Source organism: Eriocheir sinensis, unplaced genomic scaffold, assembly GCF_024679095.1.
Source record: "Eriocheir sinensis breed Jianghai 21 unplaced genomic scaffold, ASM2467909v1 Scaffold1317, whole genome shotgun sequence".
Taxonomy (NCBI): Eukaryota; Metazoa; Arthropoda; class Malacostraca; order Decapoda; family Varunidae; genus Eriocheir; species Eriocheir sinensis.
This window is the reverse complement of record NW_026110648.1, coordinates 18,588-44,325: the sequence shown is the minus strand read 5'-3', so window position 1 is coordinate 44,325 and position 25,738 is coordinate 18,588. Positions and strand designations below refer to the sequence as shown.

At 43.5% G+C, this 25,738-nt stretch overlaps 3 protein-coding genes across 5 annotated transcripts; 2 read left to right on the top strand and 1 right to left on the bottom strand.

The window, feature by feature from the left end:
- Window positions 1-280: 280 nt before the first annotated feature.
- Window positions 281-6,926, top strand: LOC126989822 (protein bric-a-brac 1-like). Of its 2 annotated transcripts, none has more exons than XM_050848442.1 (8): window positions 281-418; window positions 2,628-2,839; window positions 3,249-3,443; window positions 3,604-3,738; window positions 3,935-4,087; window positions 4,342-4,627; window positions 5,159-5,310; window positions 5,760-6,926. In XM_050848442.1, exons 2-8 carry the CDS (start codon window positions 2,651-2,653, stop codon window positions 6,000-6,002), a joined length of 1,353 nt encoding a protein of 450 aa, XP_050704399.1. In that variant the 5' UTR covers window positions 281-418; window positions 2,628-2,650; the 3' UTR covers window positions 6,003-6,926. The 2 variants fall into 2 exon arrangements, with proteins under 2 accessions (XP_050704399.1, XP_050704401.1); XM_050848444.1 differs by lacking the exon at window positions 281-418 and adding an exon at window positions 425-579.
- Window positions 6,922-17,584, bottom strand: LOC126989823 (stromal cell-derived factor 2-like). 2 transcript variants are annotated; one of them, XM_050848445.1, is made up of 5 exons: window positions 17,476-17,584; window positions 9,168-9,229; window positions 8,585-8,718; window positions 7,948-8,169; window positions 6,922-7,727 (listed from the first exon to the last, which is right to left on the bottom strand). In XM_050848445.1, the coding sequence occupies exons 1-5, from the start codon at window positions 17,567-17,569 to the stop codon at window positions 7,553-7,555; spliced, it is 687 nt and encodes a 228-aa protein (XP_050704402.1). In that variant the 5' UTR covers window positions 17,570-17,584; the 3' UTR covers window positions 6,922-7,552. The 2 variants fall into 2 exon arrangements, with proteins under 2 accessions (XP_050704402.1, XP_050704403.1); XM_050848446.1 differs by lacking the exon at window positions 17,476-17,584 and adding an exon at window positions 11,663-12,066.
- LOC126989824 (cAMP-responsive element-binding protein-like 2) lies at window positions 12,951-25,696 on the top strand. The gene is made up of 4 exons (XM_050848447.1): window positions 12,951-13,116; window positions 19,762-19,837; window positions 20,162-20,283; window positions 25,112-25,696. The coding sequence occupies exons 1-4, from the start codon at window positions 13,069-13,071 to the stop codon at window positions 25,208-25,210; spliced, it is 345 nt and encodes a 114-aa protein (XP_050704404.1). The 5' UTR covers window positions 12,951-13,068; the 3' UTR covers window positions 25,211-25,696.
- The last annotated feature ends 42 nt before the right edge of the window (window positions 25,697-25,738 follow it).

Here is a 25,738-nt window from a genome sequence, read left to right as displayed (position 1 = left end):
TTATGACTGAAATAACATGATGGACGCTTTTAAATCCCTCGCAACCTCACCCTACAGATACAAGTTAGCAATAAACACCTAAAAACGTCACAAAATACAGTAATTAATACGTAAAACACATAAAACAGAGCACAAACAGGAGGAATTATGACTGAAATAACATGATGGACGCTTTTAAATCCCTCACAGCCTCACACTACCGATGCAAGTCAGCAATAAACATTTAAAAGCGTCACAAAATACAGTAATTAACACATAAAACGCATAAAATTAAGCACAAACACCAGAGGAAGAATTACCCAAGCCACAGCCACACACCCGAACACGTCCCGTAATAACTTTTTTGTAAACACATCTTCGCAGGAGCCTGGACAGTGAATCAGATAATTTGGGAGCCATTTACAGATTATACGCCGCGGTAAGGATAAAAGAAAGTCAGAAGGAGAAGGCGTGGGCGTAAAGAGCGTGGGAGTAGGCGTGGAAAGGGCGTGGGAAGGGCGTGTCTGGCAGGACTGGGAGGAGTGTCAAGTCTGCCCTGTAAACAAAGTGTGCAGTGTGCCCAGCCTACCCCTGCCACCGGTAAGGGCGTGTGGGCGTGAATGGCGTGGGAGTAGATGTGAGAAGAGTGTAAGAAGGGCGTGTCTGGCAGGGTAGGGAGGAGTGTCAAGTCTGCCATGTAAACAAAGTGTGCAGTGTGACCACGTAACCCCTGCCGCCCCTGTCACCGGTGAGGGCGTTTGGGCGTGGAAGGATTAAAAAGGGCGTTGAAGGGCGTGTCTGGCAGGGCTGGGAGGAGTGTCAAATCTACCCTGTCAACAAAGTGTCCAATCAGCCCATACCTTCCTACTTCTACCCTGCCGCCCCTTGCCTCCTGCCCCTCCCATCCCTCACCTAGACTGGGCAGGGAAGCCAAGGCCCAAAAGTAACAGCCAGACACTCCAGTCAGGCGAGCAGGCACCACTTCTCATACAATTAACATATAGTGACTGGTTGAGTGTGTCTGCCAATTAAAATGACATAACCTCAGCTTATAATATTAGAAATGAACAATAGAATTAGAAGTCATAAAAGAAATAGTTAGAAATAGGTATTAAAAGGAGGACAGTTCATCAATCAGAAATAACTGTAGCCTAGACTTAAAAGTTGGAAGGCTGGGAGCATTAACCACATCAGAGGGCAAGGAGTTCCAACGCCGAATCACCCGATGTGAGAAAAATTGCCTGAGCTTCCATTTCAGTGTGGTGCATTAGGATCTTGAATTGGTGGCCTCTAGTGCCCACCGGTGAGGGCATGAAGGGCATGGGAGTAGGTGTGAAAAGGGTGTAAGAAGGGCGTGTCTGGCAGGGTAGGGAAGAGTCAAGTCTGCACTGTAAACAAACTGTGCAGTGTGACCAGTCATCCCCTGCCACCTGTGGGGGCGTGTGGGCATGGGCGTGGAAGGATTAAAAAGGGCATGTAAAGGGCGTGTCTGGCAGGGCTGGGGGGAGTGTCAAATCCTACCCTGTCAACAAAGTGTCGGTAAATATGGAGATTCACTACGCGCCTCCAATATTGCCCCCACGAGAATAATAACCTTTCCAAGGTCTCACTGTTGTACTTCTCTAGTTTTACCGGCACATCGTACATGTGGGTCGGGTCGAGGGGGGTAAAGTTTGGTTGGAGTAGTTTAAATATACTCCCCCACCCAAAACCCCAGATTTCCCACAGGTCCCCCAAGATCGTTAGGGGAAGGGGATTAGGCCTTTTTCTTTACTTTTAAGTACTTGTGCATTTAGATCATGGTTGAGGGACAAGTATTTTGTCCCTTAACTATAATATGGAGGTACGGAGTGACTCTCCACAATTACCAAAGTGTCCAATCAGCCCATACCTTCCTACTTCTACCCTGCTGCCCCTCACGCCTCTGCAACTGATAAGGGCATGTGGGCTAGGTTAAGGGTACAGATAAAGCTCTCCCACGCCTTCTGAGCATTCCCCATTATGTTCTGACATGAGTGGCATCAGCAACAGCATTGTATCCGTATCACATTACATCACCTCCCATCACCACCATGACTATTGCATTCACATATCTCTACTTTGCTTGCCATCACCAGTTCTTTGCATTGCTACCAATATCATCATTACTATCTCTCCCATTATCATAGTCACCATTACCATCTCCCCCATTCCTGTTGCCACCTTCACCATCCCCCCCTTTGATACCATTACCATTGCTCATATAGTTTCCAGTCATCATTCCTTAAGATCACCATAGCCACCATTATTTCTTACTATCATTACCACCATAATTTCCATACCATCACCAAAACCATTCCCTCAGTACCACCATTATTATTTGTCTGTATCATTACCATTGCCACCTTAGCTACCATCACCACCAACACAAATATTTGACTTGCTAACCTCCTTAAAAGTTTCTCATGGTCTCCAGATGTTGCATTTTCATCATAGTTATATATTATTGTCTTAAATCATCTATCTTCCTACTATTCATTCACGTACATTAACAAAGTGGGGCATCACAATTTTTTAGTATAGTCTACAATGTGTTTTTTCATCATCCCTTTACTCTCTTAAAGCTGAAACAAGATATAGAGATTATGTATCATCACCACCCCCCACAGGTCCACAAGAGCCAGGGAACACAATGGGGGGTAGCGACATGCAGTTCTGCCTGCGATGGAACAACTTTGGCACCACGATGACGGCCGCCCTGCACACGCTACACGAGGGTGGCGACTTTGTAGACGTCACATTGGCAGCTGATGGGATGCAGCTCAAGGCACACAAGCTCATCCTGTCTGCCTGTAGCCCTTACTTCAGAGACATACTAAAGGTGGGTTGAGTGTCAGCTAATTGAAAAAATGTTGAAGTTTCATCTTGCGTTTTACCCTTCTGCATATTTGAATCTGTTACTTTTTAAGCATTTACTTTCTAAATTGAATTGAATTTGTTAGAATTGCATTTTCTCATATTTAGTATTTTCAGATATTGCTAGCATTACCATATTGGTAAATGTATTTAGGCTTAGTATTTTTATTTTTTAGGCTCATTACGGATAATGAGATATTTTTGCTATTCAGTTAACTTATGGCACAGAGGGAAATCTGAACACATAACTTTCCTACCTGTGGTGTGTGGTTCATGTTAGTGATTAAGTTGGTTTTCATTATGATCGGAAAATACCAGTTGACAAATATATATAATCAGTATGCCTCACAACCACTGCTTTATGCTGCCGCCAGAACAACCCCTGTCCCCACCCGGTGATCATCCTCCGAGAGGTGCCCATAGAAGACCTGGAAGCAGTTCTTGCCTTCATGTATGAAGGTCAAGTTAACGTGTCCCAGACTCGCCTCCACACCTTCATGAAGCTGGCCGAGGCCCTGCAGGTGCGCGGCCTCACCGACACACAGAATGCCCGAGCAAGGATAGAAAAGGTGCGTCCTGCTTTTCCCTGTAATGCCACTATCTAACACATGGGTTTGCAGGGATGTTATCATAAAGGTGTTAAGATCTTGAAATTCTATTATTCATGTCAGAAAATAATATTACATGTACAGAATAGAAACTTGATAGTCTGTTTTTCTATGGTGGCAGGAAATGTTCCAGGACTTGCTGCCGGGCTCTGAGGTGGCACATTCTAATCCAGTGGTAGCTGCGGCAGCAGCAGCAGTCGCTGCAGCAGTCAGCAGCGCAAATGAAATAACTGTACCAATAGTTTCACACACCACAGTAAGTTAAAAGTATTTGTGTAATGTGTCTCATGGTATGATTTTTTTTTCTTGTTTTGTATACATATTGCAACTAAAGTGTAGGTACAGATCTTTTTTATAAAAATATTAAGTCCATTTTTCATATGGGTACTTTGTTATTTTCATTAAACACACAAATGTGCCTCAAAATGAGATTGTTTTCACATCCCCCACAGGCACAGTCTCCGTCGACCAGATCACGGGCCCATGAGTCTCCACCCCCTCCAGCCAAGCGCAGGAGGTCCTCACCCAACCGGGAGAGGAGGTCTACAGTTCCCGAGGAGGACCACACTCTTGAGGATCAGGGAGACAATAAGAGAGATATTCGTGTGAGTTGCTGAGGACCATTATATGATTTCCTTTGGAGAAATATTTACTTGGGACAGGGAAAATTATTATTTGATCTGCTCCCAACTCTTGAACCCTCACATGGGCCCTGCCCTCTCACCCATTGCCCAATTGCAAGAAAAGTTTTTCTAGGTGCTAAATTTATGGCGTCTTTGGAGTGGACAAGATGGCTGGTTAAAAGTTACAAGACTTTCAGTGTCTTCAAACTTATGGCTCATTATTTCTTTAACTGCAGAACTTATTGGAGGTGAAGTTAGAACCTGACGAATACCCTGAGGATGAGCTGGAGCAGGAGCTAGAGCCACCGCCACCCCCCCCTGAGGTGAGCTTCATGGAGCAGCAGCCGGATGTGAGCCTCAAGAACCTTGGAGTGGCCACCACCTCGGTCAATGTGCCCTCAGCCTTCCTCTCCCACCAAGGCTCTGAGAAGGCCAGCCATCACATCATTCCCAGAAGGAATTCCCATGAAAAAACATCCGCTGCTGCTAACCTTCAACCAGAGTTTCCACAAGACCCCTCTTGTAAGTATTGTCTGATCAGAGCCCATCCATAGGCTACCATCATTCGTAGTCCTAGCAGAGACCTTCCATCCATCTGCAGTGTTCAAACTTCTTATTGGCACCTAATTTTGTTTGAAGTATTATCTTCATAACCTCTTTGCAAGCTTCAGACAGTAGCTGTGTGCCTCCTGGTGTTTCGTTATCTATTTTTTTAAGAACTAGCCACTCAGATTGTAGCACCTTGCTCTAATGCTGTCTACCAGAGAACTCCTCCTGATGGGTTGGCCACATCAGGAGCCAATAATGTTCCTTGCTCATTTACTTCATTCAGTCACTCAAACTTTAAGGCAGCTTTGCCAAGACTTTAGTCACCTTGGAACTGTATGTACTACTCTAATTCATGTAAAACTCAAGTCATTGTCTAATCCTAATTAATTTGGCTTGTTAGGTATTCCATTTAGTCTTGTTCAGAACTTATTTTGCTTTTGCAGTTCTTATACTTACTCAAAGAAAGCACTTATATATGTTATCATTACCATGGCATTTGTTCAGGTCAAAACCTGCCGTATCCCTGTCCATTCTGCGAGAAGGCATATACTTCCTGGGGCTTCAGGAGGCGCCACATCAAGGGCTACCACACCTCCTCCCCCGAGCTGCCTTGCAAGTGGTGCTTCACTATCCTGCCCTCGCACCAGGACTGGGCAGTAAGTTGTGCTGCCTAGAGTGCAGTCCTGTACCTCTTTTACCTCCCATGCGATGGTGTTTGTTAGTTTTGAGTTAGATGCTCAGGACAACTGTCAAAGACCTCAGGATGCAAGAGTACATTTGATTAGATGTTTTAATATCAAAGAATCAAAGGACCAATTCCTTTGATATACTGGTTTATGTTTACTTTGTAGTATATAAAATTCGAACTTATAATTTATTTGTCCTGTGTGTATTTTATTTATTTACTTTTTTCAATTTATATGAAATGAGCTTGCATTTGTACTTGCCCCTAGTCTTTCAGTCTATGTATAGTTTTGATGGTTTATACCCTTGGGGAAACTCCTCCACTTGGGAGACTGCCTGGAGCAGTGTGTGTGTGTTCATACCTGCCTGCATAGGCTTGTGTCCATGAACATGAGTACTGAGTTGCTGGGTGTGTCCACAGGAGCATGTCACCAGGCGACACAACCTGGCAGTGGGGGACGCCCGCAATGGCCTGCTGATCCTGGAGGAGGCCCACATGGTGCTGCAGATCGCCCAGCCCACCCGCATCGACTCTCTCATGGAACTCATCAAAAACAAGAAGGACAAGGACAAGGACGAGGATGACCCGGCCAAGAAGGACAGTAGTGAGGGCAAGGAGGCAGAACAGAGCCAGAGTAAAGATGCTGGGGAGGGGAGCAAGTGAGACTTGCTGGAATGATTCCACTTCTATATTTTTCCATTCAGGGATAACACATCCACATTAGAACTTTGTATTATAAAATATTTAACAATATGTGTGTGTAAGGAGTGTGTGTATGTGTATATGTGTGTGAAGGAGATAAGTCACCATCTTTTTAGGAAGCGGCTTCAGGAGTGCCTTCAGGTGCAGATATATTGCCATACAGACATGTGATATTATACTTCATGTTGGTTTGTCTCCCTAATTGGATGGACTGAGAAAGTGTGCAGTGGAGTGATAAAAAGTGTGTGAAAGGAAAAAGTGAGTTACCTCATTTACTTTTTATAATACAAAGCTTCTGAGTAAGAAGCTGCTGTTTAAATGATTTTTTTCTTTCTTTTCTGAAAACTTCCATTACTCCCTCCCAGTGATGTTTATTTAGTTTGGTTTAACAGATGCATTATAATGTTTTGATTATAACTTCCTACCCTTTACCAACAAAGCTAAATAACTGTATAGTGAAGTTATATTTTTAGAAACTAATAAGAAAGATTCCTTAATATTTTGGTGTGTGTGGCGCGGCCTCACGGAACCAGTGTGCAGAGCGTGTGTGTGCCGCCCCTGTGCTGCGTCTGGCCAGTGATGTGATGTGGCAACTTTACCGTCAGAGTTCTCTTGTTTAGGGTCCCCTTTTGCCTTCCATTTTGGGAAAAAATGCCTTACTGAAGTGTCCTCTGAGGGAAATTTTTTATATTGACATCACAGTAACTAATATGAATGGTAATGCACAAAGTAATAATAGTGTAATTGTATTTATTCTGAAATCAGTATAGGGCCTCATGTCTAAAGTTAATTTAACTTTTGCCAATACCTAACAAAAAATGTATTTTTATACTGAGTTAGTGGCAAATAAATATTTTTTTGTTCAATATATAACACAAAATACTACCATGTAGTTTATTTTTGTCCATTTGTGTACAAATCTTAGGAGTGAAGGGTAGAGGTTTTCACAAACTTTTACTTAATAGTATGACTGTACCTGACAAAACCTTTACTCAACCTTCTGTCAAGGAAAAAAGAAACTCTTGACATTTTTCTTGTTCTTTCATGTCCTCCTGAGTTGCTCCTTCACAGCTCCCTCCCACCCCTCCAGCAGGCACCCCATTGTTGTGATGGTGGACCTACTGTACACACACAGCACACATGAATGGATGACATAACACCCTTCTGCATGAGGGACAGGTCATAGTCTTTACAGGAAACATACTCGTCCATAAATAATATGTGCTGCTTCCTAAGTACAAAACTGTGGCGACCAGGTGCTGCCATACTATCAGTTGCTTGTGGTGTCTGTCACGCCACCATCAAGTGGCTTGGAACGAGCATCTTTGATGCTAAATAGAAAAGATCTTGCATTCATAAATAAGTCAATTCTACACTATTTTCACATTTATTCACCAAATGTACGTAATACTTTTCCAAAAGATCCACGTCTTTCAAATAAATTATTGTCTGTAAAAAAGTCAAGAATCGGTACTCACACACGCACACTTTGAGCTACATGGCAAACGGCATCAGAACTCAGAAGGGTCATGGAATATCCTGTTATCCTCGCTGGGGTCTGAAGGATTAATGAACACACCCTCCATGGTCAGCCACTTGGCCTGCACACCCGGCCGGTTCAAACCTACCACCTCGTTCTGGCCGTGGATGGGGCGGCCGTACTGCTGCCCAGTCACCCCCAGGTACCTGTAGAGGGAAGGAGGTCACAGATTACTACCAGGCTCTGAAAATGTACCTGAAATAATATATTCCTAGTGATTGGCTGTACGTCCATATCCATAAATCATAGCACTCTGAAAACTGTACCGTACCTGGGCATGGGATTAACCTTTGTTCTGAATGACCTCCCACATGAGTAAAGTATGGCCCACCTCCAAATAGATGAATCTGTCAAAAGTCAACTTACATGTCTGTGTCAACATGTCTCAGCATAACATCTTGGTTGCGGTCCCACGCCTCCCCATCGCAGATCACCATCCAGTCGTCTCCAGAGTCTCCTTCACCCTCCTCCCCAAATGCTGAGATTTCCTGCTTGTCAGAGAGCGGGGACGAGAACTGGTGGGAGTGAAGGTTCCTCTTGGTGGCTAAGTGCTCCAATCGCAGTGTCTGGCCACATTGCACGGGCTCCCTACGAATATGATAAGGCATAAACTGCAATGAAGCTAATGAGTTCAGTCAAAAATTATAATTCAATGCTGCTTCAGTATGTGAGGGGAAGCATGAGAATTAGCAATGGAAGGAAAGTGTGTTGGAAAATGGTATTTCTGGGAAAAAAAAAAAAAAAAAAAAAAAAAAGGCTGCTGCACTCTACTTGCTATATACAAGTAAGACAAAGCATGAAATAATAATCAAAAGGATAATACCTCAAAGCTTGTTCATGGAAAACATATCAGTTGATATACACTGCAAACTGTCCATGATAAGTAGTTTATTCAATAAGATGAACTTGACTGAAAATACATGCATTACACATCCATAATGATGAAGTCTATGAAAAGTCATTATGATATTGTTGACCAAATCAAAACAAGAGGATATCTTACCCTCGTTTGCAAGATTTTTTGGCTGTTCCCTTGAGGAGCCAGTTGGAGTTGTGGTCTTCCTGCTGTGGTGTGCCAGTGACACTCTGCTGACCTGACCCTGACCCATACTTGACATCGTGGGAGTGGAGACGCACCTGCCAGACACATGGGTAACATTCACCATTAGACTCACAAATGCTCTAAGATGGGACATGGATTCAAGAAACTAAGAGAAACAGCTTGTGATGAAATTAATGATTACAACTGTCCATCTTAGTGTAGATTTATAACAATTTTCACCCTTATAAAATATTATTTTTAAGAGGTATATATATGAAGGTTAGTTGAAGATATACATGACAACAAAGAGGTATTTTGTATAATGGGTAATGAGAGATGGGCATGTTAATAAAACCAATTGTAACTCCAGCCAACATTGAGATTAGGACAGTAACTAAATAACAGGTTGGATTAGGTTTTATCTGATTGGGTTTAATTACTGCTGAAAATCAAGGACAGCTATAAATGCAATAATCACTGCCCATCCACCATCAACCCCAACACAGGCCGTTCTCCCACATGCTGCCAGCACACCCAGACCCACCTTATAGTAAGAGTTGTACAGCTTCACCACAGAGCCACAGGTCACATGCTGCACCCCTCGTCCTGAAACAAGAAACCCAGTCAACCTTGTGAGTCCAGCGACGCCCTCACACAAATAAAACCCATGTGGACCACATTGAAAGTGCCTATACATATATATATATATATATATATATATATATATATATATATATATATATATATATATATATATATATATACCTCGGATAATATTCATGAAAGCGTTGCCTCGTCTGGCGGCGGTCCAGCCGGTGTTGCGAGAAATACCTCCTCACAGAAATAAGTTGCATATAAATGGGGGAGGTATCCAGGGGGGGCACAGCCCCCCCTGCTTAGGAGGTTATGTAAAGTTCAGTTGGAGTAGTTTAAATACGCTCCCACACCCGGTAAAACTAGGGAACAACTACTTCTCCCCCTCCACCATCCCAGCCCCCCTACCCCCCAACACAAGCCTGGAGACCTGTGGGGAACCGGGGTTGTTGGGGGGAAGGCAAAATCACTGAAAAATGGGCTTCCAAAATAACGCTAGAAAAATCCATAAATTAGGGAAAATTCCCTGTTCTCGAAATTAAGGAAAATCCCTAACGTATACTCTCACATGCGTGGGCTAATCGCAACCCAGCGTAGCATCACTAACCAAGCGTACCGTCGCTAACCAAACGTAGCATCGCTAACCACCCCAAAACAGCTCCGAGCCATGACTCAAGCTCATCCGGGGCTCGGGCTGAACAGGCCCGGGCTATACCCGGCCCTCAGCACGGCAGCCGTTGGGCTGCATGTTCTAAAAAAAAAATAACCACGCGTGGTGGACCTGGTCTCACATGCGTGGGCTAATCGCTAACCAAGCGTACCGTCGTTAACCAAGTGTACCATCGCTAACCAAGCGTACCATCGCTAACCAAGCGTTACGTCGCTAACCAAGCGTACCGTCGCTAACCCCCACATGTATGATGCACTTGAAATGGTTCTTTAGGGTGGGTGAGCATATTTAAATTACTCTCACTGAACTTTACATAACCTACCCTCGACCCCCCTGCTAACCTAGGGGGGCTGCGCCCCCCCTGGACCCTCCCTCTTAAAGTACTCGAACTGAACTTTGCGACCTGGCGGCTAACTGGGGGGCTTCGTCCCCTCAAGCCCACTCACATGTATGATGCGCTTGATTAATCCCTGTAGGGAACAGTGGTTTTGGTGGTGGAAGGCCAAATCACTGAAAAATGGACTTTCAAAATGTCCCAACAAAAATCCCAAAAATAGGGAAAATTCCCAAGTCTCTAAAGTAAGGAAAGTCCCTAACGTATACTCTTGTAATCAATTCCAATATAACCTAGCAGCCGCCGGAGACGGGTATGTTGACGAGTGTTGGGCATGTAATTGGATGGTCAGTGTAGTAGATTCCCCACCCACCCGCCGCCGCCCCAATCAGTAGTCGAGTAATTCGGTAAATGTCATGTTTTATAATTACATATGGTACAATACTGACGGTTAACCCATCCACTTCTTGTAAGTTGATGCTAGATCATTGTTACCGAGTACTTTGGGGTACAAAAATAACAGATTTGTGACAGCTGTCAACTGACCTGGGAGTGACCTATTGCTATGTATCACCCTGGCCTCCATTTTACTTAAACTGAGTAGCTTGCCTACGTGGCACTGGCTGTGCAAACATCTCGCGAAGTAATACATCGTGAATGTAATCGTTTAAAATTATAAAATACAAATACTTGCTCCATTATTTGCTTTAATATACAGTAGAAAATAACGTAGGACCGTTTTATGTCCAAAATCGTAATGATCCATGTGCGTTCTTGATATTACTGACTTAGGAACTAGTTTCTGTGGTATAGTGTCACTAGTGTGAGGCAGCTATGAGGCTCAGTCTGGCCAGGAAGTCCTCATGTCAAACAACATTGGACTTAGAAATTTTCAAGGCACCCCCACGTAATCAAGCCGTTTACGCAGTAAATTGGTATGACCAGTAACTAAAACCCTATGCATTTGCGACGCATTTCATATTTACCACCGCATTCCCCGGTCTCAACGGCCCCCTAGCCAATTTTGGTTGCGAGGGGTGAGTATGGGCAAACACTAGAATAATACCGCTAGATTAACCACAGAATCATATATTGTCCAGAAGTAAGCAGTCAGCATCTCAAAATTAGTGGGCAACACTTTCGTGAATATTCCCCTATACCTCCACGTGTTATACTTGTAAATCGTAAATGTGCGTATGCCAGAAGGTTAAGTTAACTAAGGAATGTACACTAGGTCACAATAGTAGATAAGGATTGTAAGTTTTGTAATGCCAGAAGGTTAAGTATGGAATGTACACAGGGTTACAAAATTAATTAAGTATTGTAATGCCAGATGTTTAAGTTAAGTATGGAATGTATAGTAAATGTGTGTATGCTTCACCAAATACTAATAAAAGTCAAAACTGAAGGGTATCCGGCGTGACCAATGACCTGACCCTACCTTTGACACACGCCAGCAAGGAGCACAGACACAGTATTCCCTGCAGTCTCATCCTGTGTGTGTGTGCGGCTCCCTGACACCCTCTGGTCGCCCTGGCCGTGGAATAAACCCTCCTGACTGCCTGCAATGGGCTCCTCAGTGATGTAAAGGGCAGCGCCGGGCGGTCAGGTGTTTACGTCCTCCTCTTCCTCTTCTGACTTCGGCTTCGACTTCGACTTAACTTCTTGTATCGCTTCTTAGGTCCTCCTCCTCTTGGGCCTATCCTCTATTTCCTCACACACTCTAGTTCTCAATGGTGGTATATTCCCCCTTTCCTCACTATCATAGACTGTCGCAATATATAGTTTTCATATTTTATTTCTTTCCTCCCCCGTGGCGGCAGCGATGACGTCACCATAACACACGTCCTCCGCCCTCATTGGTCCTCGCTTCCACTGCCCTGTCAATGTAATAAAGGAATAAAGAGTCTAATTACGTAACTTCCACCGTTTAGTTAATGGTCATACACTTGAGTTACTAGTTACTACCGAGTTTCACGTATAAATACACTTATAGAGACACATCAGAGAGATTTGTAGGCCTACTGGAGAACTGCCATATCGTACTGTTCTTATTAAAACCAGTAATTTATTAAGGGTTCCACGAATAATTACCTTTGGAATTTTTATTTTAGCCATAACGTAAGTGTCATCGTCTGAAGGAAAAGAAAGTGAGCATGATTATAGGAATATCATGCCACTATATAGGCCTATACACTTTATCCAAACTTTCGGCTATGTGAAAATTTATGTAGTTACAATATCCATATCCCTATTTAACTGTTCGACTAGATAATGGTCGGATTTGCCATATTTATACTGTATAGCAATGATGAGCCAAGCATGACGTCACAATGAGGAAAATCAATGCTTCCCGAGTGGTCGTCATGCCTCCGCCACCCTGGGCCCAGAGGTGCCAGCGGTGGTAATGTTCCCTGGCCCATGATGCAACACCAGCTGATCATTCCAACAACACGGAAATTTTTGTCATATATCACCAGCAATATATCTCATAGCTGCATTAATTACTAGACAATATATTATTTACTCCCCAAAGCCAAACTACATGACAATATAGATGCAAGGTGGTATGTAGGGCGTCTGTAAATGGCTTTTTAGATCAACTTTCTCCTACAAGACGGGGTTCACTATAGAGCCAAGTCCCGGACACGCCATTGGCCGCCCCAGCAGGAAGTGACGTCACCGTTAATACCCGCCAATCAGATCCCTCTCCTCGCCACGATACAGCTATGACGTCACGGGAATCCTTGAGCGACTGGGTGTTTGTAAACATAGACACGTTGGTCGTCCTGTTCATTATTATGTGCAAAGTTTCCCTTAAGTAGGGCGGCGAGCACGGGCGTGGCCATGGAGGTGGACGAGTTCCCCGCACAGGAGGCCGCCCTGGATACGGAGGTACGTGGCCCTGATCGCCGTCCCCGAGGCCTCGTCCATAGCTTTGTTCTCGCGACAGAAAACGAGCCTCGCGATTACCATTTCCTGTTTTTGGCAAAGTCATTCCGTGTGTCTATGGGGTCCTGTCGGGTCGTGGGGGCGCCTGGGCGTGTGAGGGCGTGCGGGCGTGCGTGTGGCAGGGTGCAGGGCGGCAGGGGAGGGGTGTGCAGGGGCCTGTCATTGTCTGCTGCCCTGCCAGGCCTTCACTCGGACATGGGGGACACACTCCACTTCCTGAAAGTCACTTATCAATTCCCTTCCTGCTCTTATCAATATACTCGCGAATTTTAGGGAGCCCCCGACCACAAATGTTAAGTTATTGAACTTTTTACCATCACTGCCATTGTGCTGTTTGTATAATAAACCTTTCTTTTCAGGAATTAATGACCTTCAATGATAATAAAGTATTTTTGGCTGCAAAAATAGTACTGAGTAGCATTTCTGGTACTTTTTTGTAAACTATCAGTAATATTTTCATGAAATCGTCCTAATGCCCTTATCAGGAGTTAGGTGCAGGATTTATTGTTATCAGTTATCACCTTTTAACCAAATTAATGATTGAACAGTTCAACAAATATAAAAGAGCTCTTTTTTTCACAAAATTTTTAGGGTTGACCAACCAGGAACAAGATTTCTGCAAGATTTCACTAGTGCTTCATGCCCATTCACCCACCCATGCATACCCATACCCATATATATATATATATATATATATATATATATATATATATATATATATATATATATATATATATATATATATATTTATTTATTTATTTATTTATTTATTTATTAATTTCAAGGTAAAGACATTTTTTTAATAATTAATATCACCAATGCTGGCATAATTATTTCCAAGAAAAATCATCCAGGTCTAAAACATCAGGTTAAAATTCATAAGCTAAATTGTATACAGTAATTATAATTCTTTTGGGTTGTAAAACAAGTTTGGCAGGGTTAATTTTTTAATATTTTAGATAGACCAATAGCACCAAATAATAACTGTTACAGAATGCACCTCTGTAAAACTTAATAATTTTAATAAGTATGGGCCATGTAAATGATTTCCAAGGAATAATATTGTTCATGGACTAAGTAAATAGATCGATAGGATGAAGTAGATACATATAGGTAGATAAATAGATTGATAGATAGAGAGATAAATATAGATGCAGATAGATAGATAGATAGAATATAGATAGATAGTAAAGTAAAGAGTAGATATAGATATAAATAAATATAGATAGATAATTAGATAAAGATAGATAATCTCTCTCTCTCTCTCTCTCTCTATCTCTCTCTCTCTCTCTCTCTCTCTCTCTCTCGCTATATATATATAGATATAGAGAGAGAGAGAGAGAGAGAGAGAGAGAGAGAGAGAGAGAGAGAGAGAGAGAGATGTATGTGTATGTATGTGATATATAATCAAAAGTTTTTTTTCTTCATATATATAATAAGAAAATGTCTACATAATATGTTGCAGCTATAGTGAACATGAGGGGATATCATAGTACTGTTTGAAGAGAATAGGGATAAAATAAAAAAAGTGTATGGAAGGTATTGAGGGAATATATGTCTAGATAAGATAGCAAGGCAAAGCAGGTAGTTTTATACAGCCAACTCATTTATTTACTTTGGACCTTGAATCAAGACAAAACAAAAGGAAAGATGCATTAGAACTTAGAGATTGTAAGAGGTGAATATAATAGTGAAAGTGTAAGTATGATGAATATAATTGATAAGTGTATTTATATGAACATGTCATATTAAAGGAACCACGCAACATGATCTCTAAAGAAGCATGGGTGAAATGACACTCCTATAGTGTTTAAAAAAAAGGGGGGGGAGGGGAGAAATTAATATGGAAAAAAACAAAGTACATGGTGACTGGAAGAGAAGCAAGAGAAAAGATTAAATCAGGAAAATATCCATGTGGGAACGGAGTAGGTGTAAATTCAGTCTTGTGCACATGTTGCAGGCAGTGGTGGCACCTTTGATGCTCAGGCCTCAGAAATGTAAGAGGAGTGCAGAATTTTACATGCCCAGCTTCTGTAAGGAGACAGCAAGGACAAAAAACTGAGAGGGATGAACTAGTGGTGAATGGAGGAAAGCTGGATGAGGTAGAACATTTCTGTTATTTGGGAGATGTTTTGGACTGTGTGGCGGGAGTGGAGAGGACAGTGAGAGCGAGAGTGGCGGCAGCGTGGTTAAAGTGGAGGGAGGTGGCTAGTCTGCTTGTGAATCATAGCATCCCTCTAAAGATCAGAGCTGGGGTGTACCAAGCGTGTACTAGATCAGTGATATTGTATGGAGCAGAAACATGGGCTCTAACTAGAAAATTGATGGAGGTATTGAGAGCAAGTGATCGCAGAATGCTGAGGCATATGGCGTGGATCAGGTGGCAATTAAGACAGGGTATCCAGTGCAGATGTAGCTAACAGATGTGAAGTAGAGGTCCTGGAAACAGTGCTCCGAAGGGAAAGACTCTGATGGTTTGGGCATGTGAAGAGAGCAGGGGAGGATACAGTGCTGGGAGTTTTGGAGAGATTGGAGGTAGAAGGAAGGAGACCAGTTGGTAGACCTAGAAAAATGTGGAGAAGGTGTATGTATTCAGGAAGACTTGGCATTGATGGGATTGGATGAGCATTGGGCAGAAGACAGAGTAGAATGGAGGAGAGCCATAAAGTGTCCAACCGCTCAGGAAGAGTGAAAATGGATGTTAAATGAAATTATATATATATATATATATATATATATATATATATATATATATATATATATATATATATATATATATATATATGTAGAGAGAGAGAGAGAGAGTGTGTGTGTGTGTGTGTGTGTAATTCACCTCTTGGTCTGCTGCGGGTCTCTCTCGAGACAGCCAGCCATTCCCCTATGGAAGAGCACAGAGCTCGCAATACCGATCTGTGTGTGTGTGTGTGTGAAAGGATAAACTAAAATAAGTTGTAGGTATTAGATTGCCTGTCAGTATAATGGACTGTTGAGGAAATTAGAAACAATTTCAAAGGCTAGTGAAAAGTATGAGGTGCATGTAAGTTTCTGCACATCTGGAGTGGGGTCTCATGATTTTTCCTGCCACAACTTGCAGGACTTCATTTAAAAGGAGGGGGGGAAAGAGTGTCATATGTACTACAAAAGCAAGATAATTTTATAAAGCAATTAAGACAGTAAATCATTTAGTTAAATATTAAAGAAATAGTTACTGACACCCTAGGGAATCTATTTTAAAAGTAGGATATCAAATAGAAGAAAAGAGGTTAGAAGAGGATGAGAAAAATGTGAAGGCCAGTTGTGTGTGTGTGTGGGGGGGGAGGAATGCCCATTCAGCACTGTGAGGTGGTGAGGGAATAGGAGGAAAGCTATACCACACGAAAAATAAATGCTTGATAACTTGCATTGATAAGTAGAGGTTGAAATTATTTTATCAAGTAATGTCTTCAGATCACTGTTGAAGACTATTGACAATGAGCAACTATGTACTGTAAATTAGTGTAGGGGGAAACGGAGAAATACCACATAAAAAAGTCAAGGTCACAAAATCACTATATAGTACTACCCCTAATACTATACAGGCATAAACTGAAGCTTAATTACTTGCATTGACAATTAGTGGGTTCTGTAATTCTAACAAGGGATGTCTTCAGGCAACAATTAAAGTACTACTGCATTAGTAACACGAGCACCAGAGAGATGCCCTTTAATGAGTTCCCCCAGCTGCCAGTATCAGCGCTACCTTATATTTATAGCAACAACCACCTGTTCACCACAACACGCAGTTAACCACAGCGGGAGGGAAGACAGATTAATAAAACGGACAGCAGTACTCACAGTTAATTAAGGACTACGTAAATCTTGCATCCTGTTACACAATTAGTTGCAGTCCACGGGGCGAATTTTTTTCCTTTCAACTGAACACGTAAAAGAATGACGTTCTATTACAGGCACTTGTGGTATATGTAATGGGAGACATATTGCCCCCCTACCACAGTTAATTCTCGAGTATTTGTGACGAGATAACCTTAAGCTAGTTACATGTGCGTATGTGTGTGTGTCACGGCCCGGGGGGAAGGCAAGGCAGAGCACCCATTACCTGCCGGGTGGGTCTTGGTGCGTAGTAGGGTGACTTTTCCTGGCCATCCCCCGCACACGTCACACAGACTTCGTAATAGCTCAGTTCAACGTAATACCGCAGTGAAACGAGTGTAGTAGTGAGGAAGGCACACATATATCTGCCTATCTGAGGACGGCACACTAGTACTCTCCCCCAGGCTCCCAGCAACTTTGCAGCTCACTCACGCGTAGAAAAAGTGAGTTGTAAGCTGTTTAACGCAGGGGACAGGACCACAGGTTTTCCAGGGGCGTGCATGAGGCAGGCCAGACACGCAGACATGGCCTTCCTCACCGCTCCAGACAGAAAGGGAAGGAAAAAAGAAGTCAGACAGGGCCGCTCTTTTTCTCTCAAATTCATACGTTGGCAAATGGTTTTATGTGTCACGCACGCTGTAAATGCACTGACCTACATTCCCTCTTGCGTGTATGTGCAATCATTGACGAATAAATCGGTAATCTAGATAAAAAAGGGGTGATATGTAGATGGCAATGTGTTTAAGTCCCGGTTAACGTCAAGGGAAATTGTTAGCTTTCGGAAATACCGTTATAGCGACCATCTCAGTTACTACGAAGGTTCCCGGGGTGTTGCTATGATGCCTGTGTGGTGTGTTGAGGGTGTCTCGCTATGGCAACATGTGACACACTCGTTCAGTGGATGCTCTAAATGAGGCGCAGAAAGTTGCATACATCTACTGCGTATATTTTGTAAACTATTTTATGGGGGACATCGTAGACCGTCACAAGTTGTATTTCGAGTAGCGGGGACGGCTCTGGCAGGCTCGTTGTGGCTTACTAGCGTATTACTGGTGTTCTGGGGTGAATATTTAAGGTTATATATATTTGACAAATCGTGGGCTGGGTGGCGTGGGCGAGGATCCACGCCGCCAGGTGGCACGCAACTATGGCACTTATGTTCTCCCCTCGTCTTCCTAGTGTGTCCCTCTCTCCTGCCGGGACAGAGCACTCCTACGCCTACTCCGCATGGTAGGATCCCTAAACCCACGCTAAGTTATCGTTCTCGCATCGTGTAAACCCAGAGATTATGCCGTAGGAGGTGCCAGGCGGGAGTAAATGGGTGTGTAGTGAGAGCGAGTGCGAGGAGTGCGTGAGGTGGGAGGGTCGTGGGTGGCGTGCGTCGCAGGGCGGGTGTCAGCGGGTAGTGCGTAGTTACAATGCCAGGCTTTGTCGGCGACGGAGCTCAGGCGAGGTAAGACGCAGCCACCACCGCTCCCAGCCTGCACAGGGAACCCTTCAGGACCCACCCCGGGCGTAGACAGAGCCGGGGGACATGTGTAGGGCAGCCTCTCTTCGGGCGTGAGGTGCCTGAGAGGGCCGCGGCAGGGGCTGAAGGAGGGAGTGACAGGAGGTGCCGGTGAGCTAAGACGCACCCACCACCGCCCCCAGAACCCTCAAGTCCCACCCCGGGGTTGCACAGGCTGGGAATCATTTAGGGCAGCCTGTCTTCGGGCGTGAGGTGCCTGAGTGTGCCGCGGCGGGGGCTGATAGATGAATGTGACAACTAGGTGCCGGCGAGCTAAGACGCATCCTCCTCTCCCAACCTGCACAGTGAATCCCACAGGACGTACCCCGGGGTTACACAGGCCGGGAATCATGTAGGGCAGCCTGTTTCGGGTGTAGGGTGCATGAGAGGGCTGTAGGAGGCAGGTGACAGTAGGTGCCGGGGAGCTAAGACGCATCCACCTCCGCTCCCAGCCTGCACAGTGAAGCCCCCAGGTCCTTCCCCGGGGTTACACAGGCCGGGAATCATGTAGGGCAGCCTGTCTTTGGGAGGGAGGTGCCTGAGAGTGCCGCGGCGGGGGCTGAAAGAGGCAGGTGACAGTTACGTGCCGCCGGCGAGTCAGTGGTGTGCTTGCAAGACGGTGGGTGGTGCGCAGTTGACAGCTCGCACCACTTTCATTCTCGGATTTCATTGCCACATGGGACGGTCACAGTGTGCGGTAGGCCTAGGACGCGGCCTTGCACCAGTGTCACGTCGCCCTCCGCCGTGTGACAGCCCCTGACCCACCACACGCCATGATCCAGTGCAAGGTGTGGAGAGTGCACCGAGTTCATTCATTGGGGAGCAAGACGCGTACTCAGTGACATTACGTAATATTTGCTTTGGGTCTATGATTATTTACGCTTTCTAGGCCGTAAGAGAAACGTGTGCCCCTCTTCAACCTTCACTGTAGTTTAGGTAGGTAGTTATATGGGTTAATTTACGCCAGGCTGCCCGTGTGGTAGTGAAGTGAAAGGCCTGTTGAGGAAATTGATATGTTGGGTCACCACACAGGATGGGAATTTCACAAGCTGATTGAACGATTTTTAACCCAAGAACTACTACTGTGCATTGTTTTATGGGGGATACTATTTTTTATACTGTTCATCCTCTTTCATTATAATTGCTTGGTTATAGGATCATATATGCTCATGTGTGAAATATGAGTATGACATCTTTTTCTTTTTTTTCAGGGCAGCAAGCGGGAAGGCACTAAGAGAGGGAGGAAGCCAGGCCGTAAAGCCAAGTCTGACATGAAGGCTAAACTAGGTAAGGCTGTACTACTTGTTATAACCCCCCCCCCCTCTCTCTCTCTCTCTCTCTCTCTCTCTCTCTCTCTCAAACACACACACACAAACACTTATTACATTCTATAATATTTAATAACTTTTTTTTTCAATTCTGACAGCAATTTAAAGAGAGAGAGAGAGAGAGAGAGAGAGAGAGAGAGAGAGAGAATTAGTCATGACATACTTTTCCTTTATATTCTTTAAAAGATTTGGGCTACTTGAACTTATATTATTTTACTATTATCCTGATGACTTTATACCTTGGGAAATAAACATCATCATAGTCATTACCATCACCTTGCAGAACGCAGTAGGCAGAGTGCAAGGGAATGCCGTGCCCGTAAGAAGCTGCGTTACCAGTACCTTGAGGAACTGGTGGCCAACAGGGAGAAAGCAGTCATTGCTCTACACCGAGAACTGGAACAGGTGGGGCCCTTAATGTGCTGATGAGATGGTTTTCATAGGTGGTGTTTGTTCATGATCACCATACCAGTTAGTGCTCATCAAGAAAGAAACTACCCTAAAATATTAACTGAAGTACAAAAGTGATGACCATTCATTAACCTGTCCGCTGCGATTGGCACGGATTTGACCACTGGTAGCCTGGTAACATATAGTCCCAGGTAGTTTTCTGCCTCTGTGGTGGGCAGTGGAGTGTTTCCCATGTGGTATTGGTATGCTGGATATCCCCTCCCATGGTGCAGGACTTTACATTTTTTTTCACTGAATTGTAGCAGCCACTTTTTGTTCCATTCCTGTAGTTTGGTTATGTCTTCTTGTAGGAAATCTGCAGTCAAGGGGTTAATCTGACAATGCTTCATTTAGTTTTAGGTCAATTTTTTTAGTTTCTTGTTTCCTGTTATAGTCCAACCAAATTGTTGAGTCCGTTTGGGCGGAGGCTCCCGCGGGTCCATTCCTCCCCTCTGCTCTGCCACACAGTCCCAACACCCATTTTTTCCTATCATATGTTACCTTTGCCTTACATATGAGAGGAAGAGATAGGTGTTGGGACTGTGTGGTAGAGCAGAGAGGAGAAATGGACCCACGGGAGCCTACGCTCAAACGGACTCGACAATTTGGTTGGACTTCAGTACAGGTAACTCTCGATTTACGTGGGTTTGGTTTACGCGTTTTTTAAATAACGCGGGGTCGAAAATCAAAATAAATGTTTAATTTACACGTTGTTTTCACTTAAATGCGATATATTATGGAGTGGCCACCAGATGTCTCACGCAACTGGACTCACACGGCACCGCGGCCACACAGCTGAGCTCAGTTCTTCCTGCGTGCCACTTGAACAACAATACAGTACCCACGCTGCCACGCTACTCAACAATAGGGGTGGGCAGGTGCAGGTACCAGTACCAGTACTAACGGTACCAGCTATACGGTATGGTACCGGTTCCAGACTGCTCGGTACCGGTACCAATACTAGCCAGTTGCTCATGGTGTCCCTCATTTCTTCCTCACACGAGTGAGGCTGAGACTGAGTGCCTGAGTGGATATCTTGGTGATATGGATATATTCCCTCTCTCTCTCTCTCTCTCTCTCTCTCTCCACTGAATGAAGTGAATATTTATTTTTCGATAGAAACCTACCTCTTGTTTGATTTACATTGTTTTTGATTTATGCGACCTCTTCAAGGACACAATACTCGCGTAAATCGAGTTACCTGTACTAATTGGTTAACAAATTCCACCAAGGTATAACTCAATCTTTGCAGGTTGTGGCACATTACAAATTGGATAAATACTATCTCACTAGATGTCTTGCACTCTCCATTTCCTCCCAGATCTTATAGTAACTTGATGCTTTATGTGATTAGACTCCTTGTTCTTTAACATGTTGCTTTGACAGGGCTGATTGAAGGTTTGCAGGGTCCTTGGGCATTGCAGTTGTTTATGAATTGAACAATATCAGGATATGAAATAAAAAGTTAAAATGTTTGGGGGATATTGAAAAAATACCTTAGTTCTTCAGTGGGCTATTAATGACTGATGATAATGATGATGAAAGAAAGACCTTTTGAAACTGTCTAGAAACTTAGCCATTATGAGTTGAGAATAAGACTTGCTTGAATACTTGCTGTAGATCATTGCTGGGAAAAATTCTGATCTTTTTTAAATACCTGGGTGAGACCAAACCTCAATATGTGACTAGGCAAAGCATTTTTATACATTCTTGGTCAAACAATTTTTTTTTTTTTTTTTTTTTTTTTTACAAAAAAGGAGGCAGCTCAAGGGCACACAAAAAAAGAAAACAATAATAAAAAAAAAGCCCACTAGTCGCTGCTCCTAAAAAAGAAACAAAAGAGGTGGCCGAAAGCAAGATCAAATACGGGAGGAGAGGTGTCCTGATACCCTCCTCTTGAAAGAGTTCAAGTCGTAGGCAGGAGGAAATGCAGATGAAGGAAGATTGTTCCAGAGTTTACCAGCGTGAGGGATGAAAGAGTGAAGATGCTGGTTAACTCTTGCATAAAGGGTTTGGACAGTATAGGGATGAGCATGAGTAGAAAGTCGAAAGTGGGTCATGGAGGGGGAGGCATGCAGTTAGCAAGTTCAGAAGAGCAGTCAGCGTGGAAATATCGATAGAAGATAGAAAGAGAGGCAACATTGCGGCGGAATTTAAGAGGTAGAAGACTATCAGTATGAGGAGGAGAGCTGATGAGATGAAGAGCCTTAGCCTCCACTCTGTCCAGAAGAGCTGTGTGAGTGGAGCCCCCCCACACATGAGATGCATACTCCATACGAGGGCGGATGTCTTATTTTCTTGTTATTTAGAAGTTTATTTTGTATAGGTAAACCTCAGTAACTATAGGTAAAGGACCCTTGAACATTCTTATGTCTTAACATGTTTCTGAGTTTGAAGATTACCTCATGCCTGTATATGTCTAATTACTTTTGAACTAACTCAGCCACACATCCCTAATCCTACGAGGTATTCAGTTTACCTATTGGGCCACATCACAGCTCATTACTTTTTCTACTGTGGTCTGTCACACTGAGTAATTCATTTAAACAATCTGAATTATGCCCTTTAGTACATATTACTCACTCGTAGCTCCTTACAAAAATGGCAAAAAATTTATCTTCCCTTCGTCCTAAATGGACTATGACATTGTATTTATACCGAGACATTTCTACACTGTCGTCTTCATGTCATTCCAGATTAATGATATCTTACTGGTTTGCTCTCTTTGTTGGGTGGCAATGTAGGTGACACAGAAATAAGTCACCCAGACCTTATGTAGGTGGTGTTTTATGCACTGAAATTTGCAGCTATATTTTCTGCATCATACCATTAAAAAGAGATAGTGGGATAGTTAGTGACATAATTGCTAAAGTGATTGACTATTAGTTATGGCTGATAGTAATTAATAAATAAATTGTAATTAATTCTGAATGCTGTAATGTGGAATTCAATATTAGCATCAGTATTTTCAGTGTACAGTACCCTCTCGAGTTTCACGCTATCCGAGTTTCGTAATCCTCGAGTTTAGCTAGCGCTTAGTCCTAAATTCTTACCATCACGACTTTTGTGCATTACCGCCACGAGTTTCGCGCTCCTTTGACATGTACGGGTCACGTCTACCTACCGTCGGCGTTATGCGTGCTGCCTTTAAAGGCGGTGTCCAACCATTGGGGCTATGGGCAACCGCGGTTGCCCATATGCCCAACCGGGAGCAAGTTGTTGGTTGTCCGTATGAATGGAAAACGGTTGTGAGTACGAGCGTGGGTGCGTGGGTACCTCATGGCTGTATGTAAACGAACAGACGACGGCAGTGGCTGAGGAGTGAGGAGCAGTGGAAGATGGCCCACCAAGAGACTCGTAAAATGGACTGGCAGAGCAGCTTAGCTTACTACTTGATTAACAAGATAAGAGAACACCTCGTGCTGGGGAACCACAGTCCAAAAAACTTTTTTCTCAAGTCAATGAAAACTGTAGATCTCCCAGTGATGTTTTCCTCTTCTTCTTCTTTTGACCTGTAATGCATGGCAGTGACGGTGAAAAGTAACAGTGGAAAATAGCAAAAGGGCATAGAAAACCAAAATCAGGGAAAGAAAAGAACAGAAAAACACCAAAGTTCAGGGTGAAGTGTATAAGTGCGCACTGTGAAGTAAATAAGAGTCGCTTTCACAGTCACTGTTTGTTTTGATCGTTACCAATGGCGCCGATCGACGCTATAGTTTTCCACGTGAAATTGGCCTTAGGGGCAGTGGTGGCTGCAGAGAAAGCGACAGGTGTTGAGAGTGTGTGGTAAGGCGCGGGGCGAGGCTAACCCCGCAGCTGCCACGAGGTGCCGTTGTAAAGGCAATACCTCCGACACCATCACATCACATCACTACCCATCGGCCAGTTTCACGTGGAAATACTTGAGCGGCGATCACCGCCATTGGTAACGATCAATACAAACAAAATGACTGTGAAAGTGGCCCTAAGTGCATGTTGTGAAGTATAAAAGTGTGGAGAAGAAGGACCTAAGAAGTGATACAAAGCATTACAGGTCAAAAGAAGAAGAAGGTCCACTATACACTGGCCGGTGTTGCGAGAAATATCTTCCCGCTGAAATTAGTCATTCTGCTGTCCACCACGCATGTGCGCTGTGGGAATACACAGCATTAAAAGTGTTAATTTGCCTGGATTTGTTCTTTTTTGTCCGCTTGTAGTCTTTGTGAGCGGTGAGGGAAATATGGAAGCAGTAAGCAAGTAGAACCTCTCTGCGAGCTATTTTGCGATTGCGGCGGCAGTTTACGTTCAATAGGCATTGAAAAGTCAATCATGATGTTAGTGATTTGATGATATATAACAGAAAGAGTTAGCAGATTATACCATAACACACAGAAAACTACCAGAAGCTATAGGTTTGTCCAACTGTACCACGGGTGACCGCGAGCAACCACCCTTACATTAGCAGACGACACCATGTGGATCACAAGCGTGTATTCAGAACTGCCACCCAATTGTAAGGCAGCTGCCTTCAACTGCGGCTTCAGAACGACCTGTTCTCACTTCCCATTTTCTGCCTATTACTATTTTGAGATAACAAGAGAGTAAAGTCGAAAAATATTGTGATAACAAGGGAGTCCAGTGCTTTTTCACGTATTTCAATACCTCGAGTTTCACGATCCTCGAGTTTAGCGCCATACCTTCGGAATGAAGCAAGCGCGAAACTCGAGAGGGTACTGTACATTTATATTTCTTATTTTCACAGGTCATGAAATGGCTGTGGTTAAACTTTCATTTTATTTTCCAGTATCGTGCATGGGCAAAAGAAATAGACGAAGGCAAGATTCCTGAAGGTGTGCTGAAACTGATTGAGGACGAAAAGGTCAGGAAAAATGAAAAAGAGTGAAATGGTACCTGGAGCTTAATCACTGGGCTGAGACAAATTGACGTATTAAATAAGACTGTATTCATACATCATTCCTGTCTTTAGGAATTTCAATGTTATTCTTAAATGAAGACGTAAACTAGAATATTTCAATTGTCACAGTGTTAAGTGGTGAGGAGGGATGATGTGTTCTGCCCTCCAGCTTGCTGCCGTCTCAGGGTCTGCCTGCTGACAGGTTCACTTTGTTTTGTTTTTAGTTTCTTTAATACAAAAATAATTATAGACTTTAATTGCTTGATCATCACCTGTAGAATTCATGCATTCATTCATTTCATTAGGTCATTCATCCTTCATTTCATTATCATCCTGGTGTCTGATTGGTTTACTAATGCCAAACTAAGTATAAAAAGTACTTGACCCTTTATTATTGTAATAACAGTTACTATTATTATTATTACTATTATTGGAAATGTTTAAATTCATATACCAAATAAAAGTGAAAACAGCCATTGGTGTTTTTCTACATCCAACTTCTTGCACATTTTGCAG

What these genes read in the sequence shown, in the direction of transcription:
- LOC126989822 (XM_050848442.1), top strand. Translation starts at nt 2,651, where the DNA reads ATGGGGGGTAGCGACATGCAGTTCTGCCTGCGATGGAACAACTTTGGC. An exon ending in CAATAGTTTCACACACCACA is followed by an intron (nt 3,739 to 3,934) that starts GTAAGTTAAAAG and finishes CATCCCCCACAG; the next exon opens with GCACAGTCTCCGTCGACCAG. An exon ending in CCTCGCACCAGGACTGGGCA is followed by an intron (nt 5,311 to 5,759) that starts GTAAGTTGTGCT and finishes GTGTGTCCACAG; the next exon opens with GAGCATGTCACCAGGCGACA.
- LOC126989824 (XM_050848447.1), top strand. Translation starts at nt 13,069, where the DNA reads ATGGAGGTGGACGAGTTCCCCGCACAGGAGGCCGCCCTGGATACGGAG. An exon ending in TGACATGAAGGCTAAACTAG is followed by an intron (nt 19,838 to 20,161) that starts GTAAGGCTGTAC and finishes ATCACCTTGCAG; the next exon opens with AACGCAGTAGGCAGAGTGCA. An exon ending in TACACCGAGAACTGGAACAG is followed by an intron (nt 20,284 to 25,111) that starts GTGGGGCCCTTA and finishes TTTATTTTCCAG; the next exon opens with TATCGTGCATGGGCAAAAGA.
- LOC126989823 (XM_050848445.1), bottom strand. Translation starts at nt 17,569, where the DNA reads ATGTCTGCGTGTCTGGCCTGCCTCATGCACGCCCCTGGAAAACCTGTG. An exon ending in TGTACAACTCTTACTATAAG is followed by an intron (nt 8,719 to 9,167) that starts GTGGGTCTGGGT and finishes TGTGTCTGGCAG; the next exon opens with GTGCGTCTCCACTCCCACGA. An exon ending in AGACATGTTGACACAGACAT is followed by an intron (nt 7,728 to 7,947) that starts GTAAGTTGACTT and finishes TTCCCTCTACAG; the next exon opens with GTACCTGGGGGTGACTGGGC.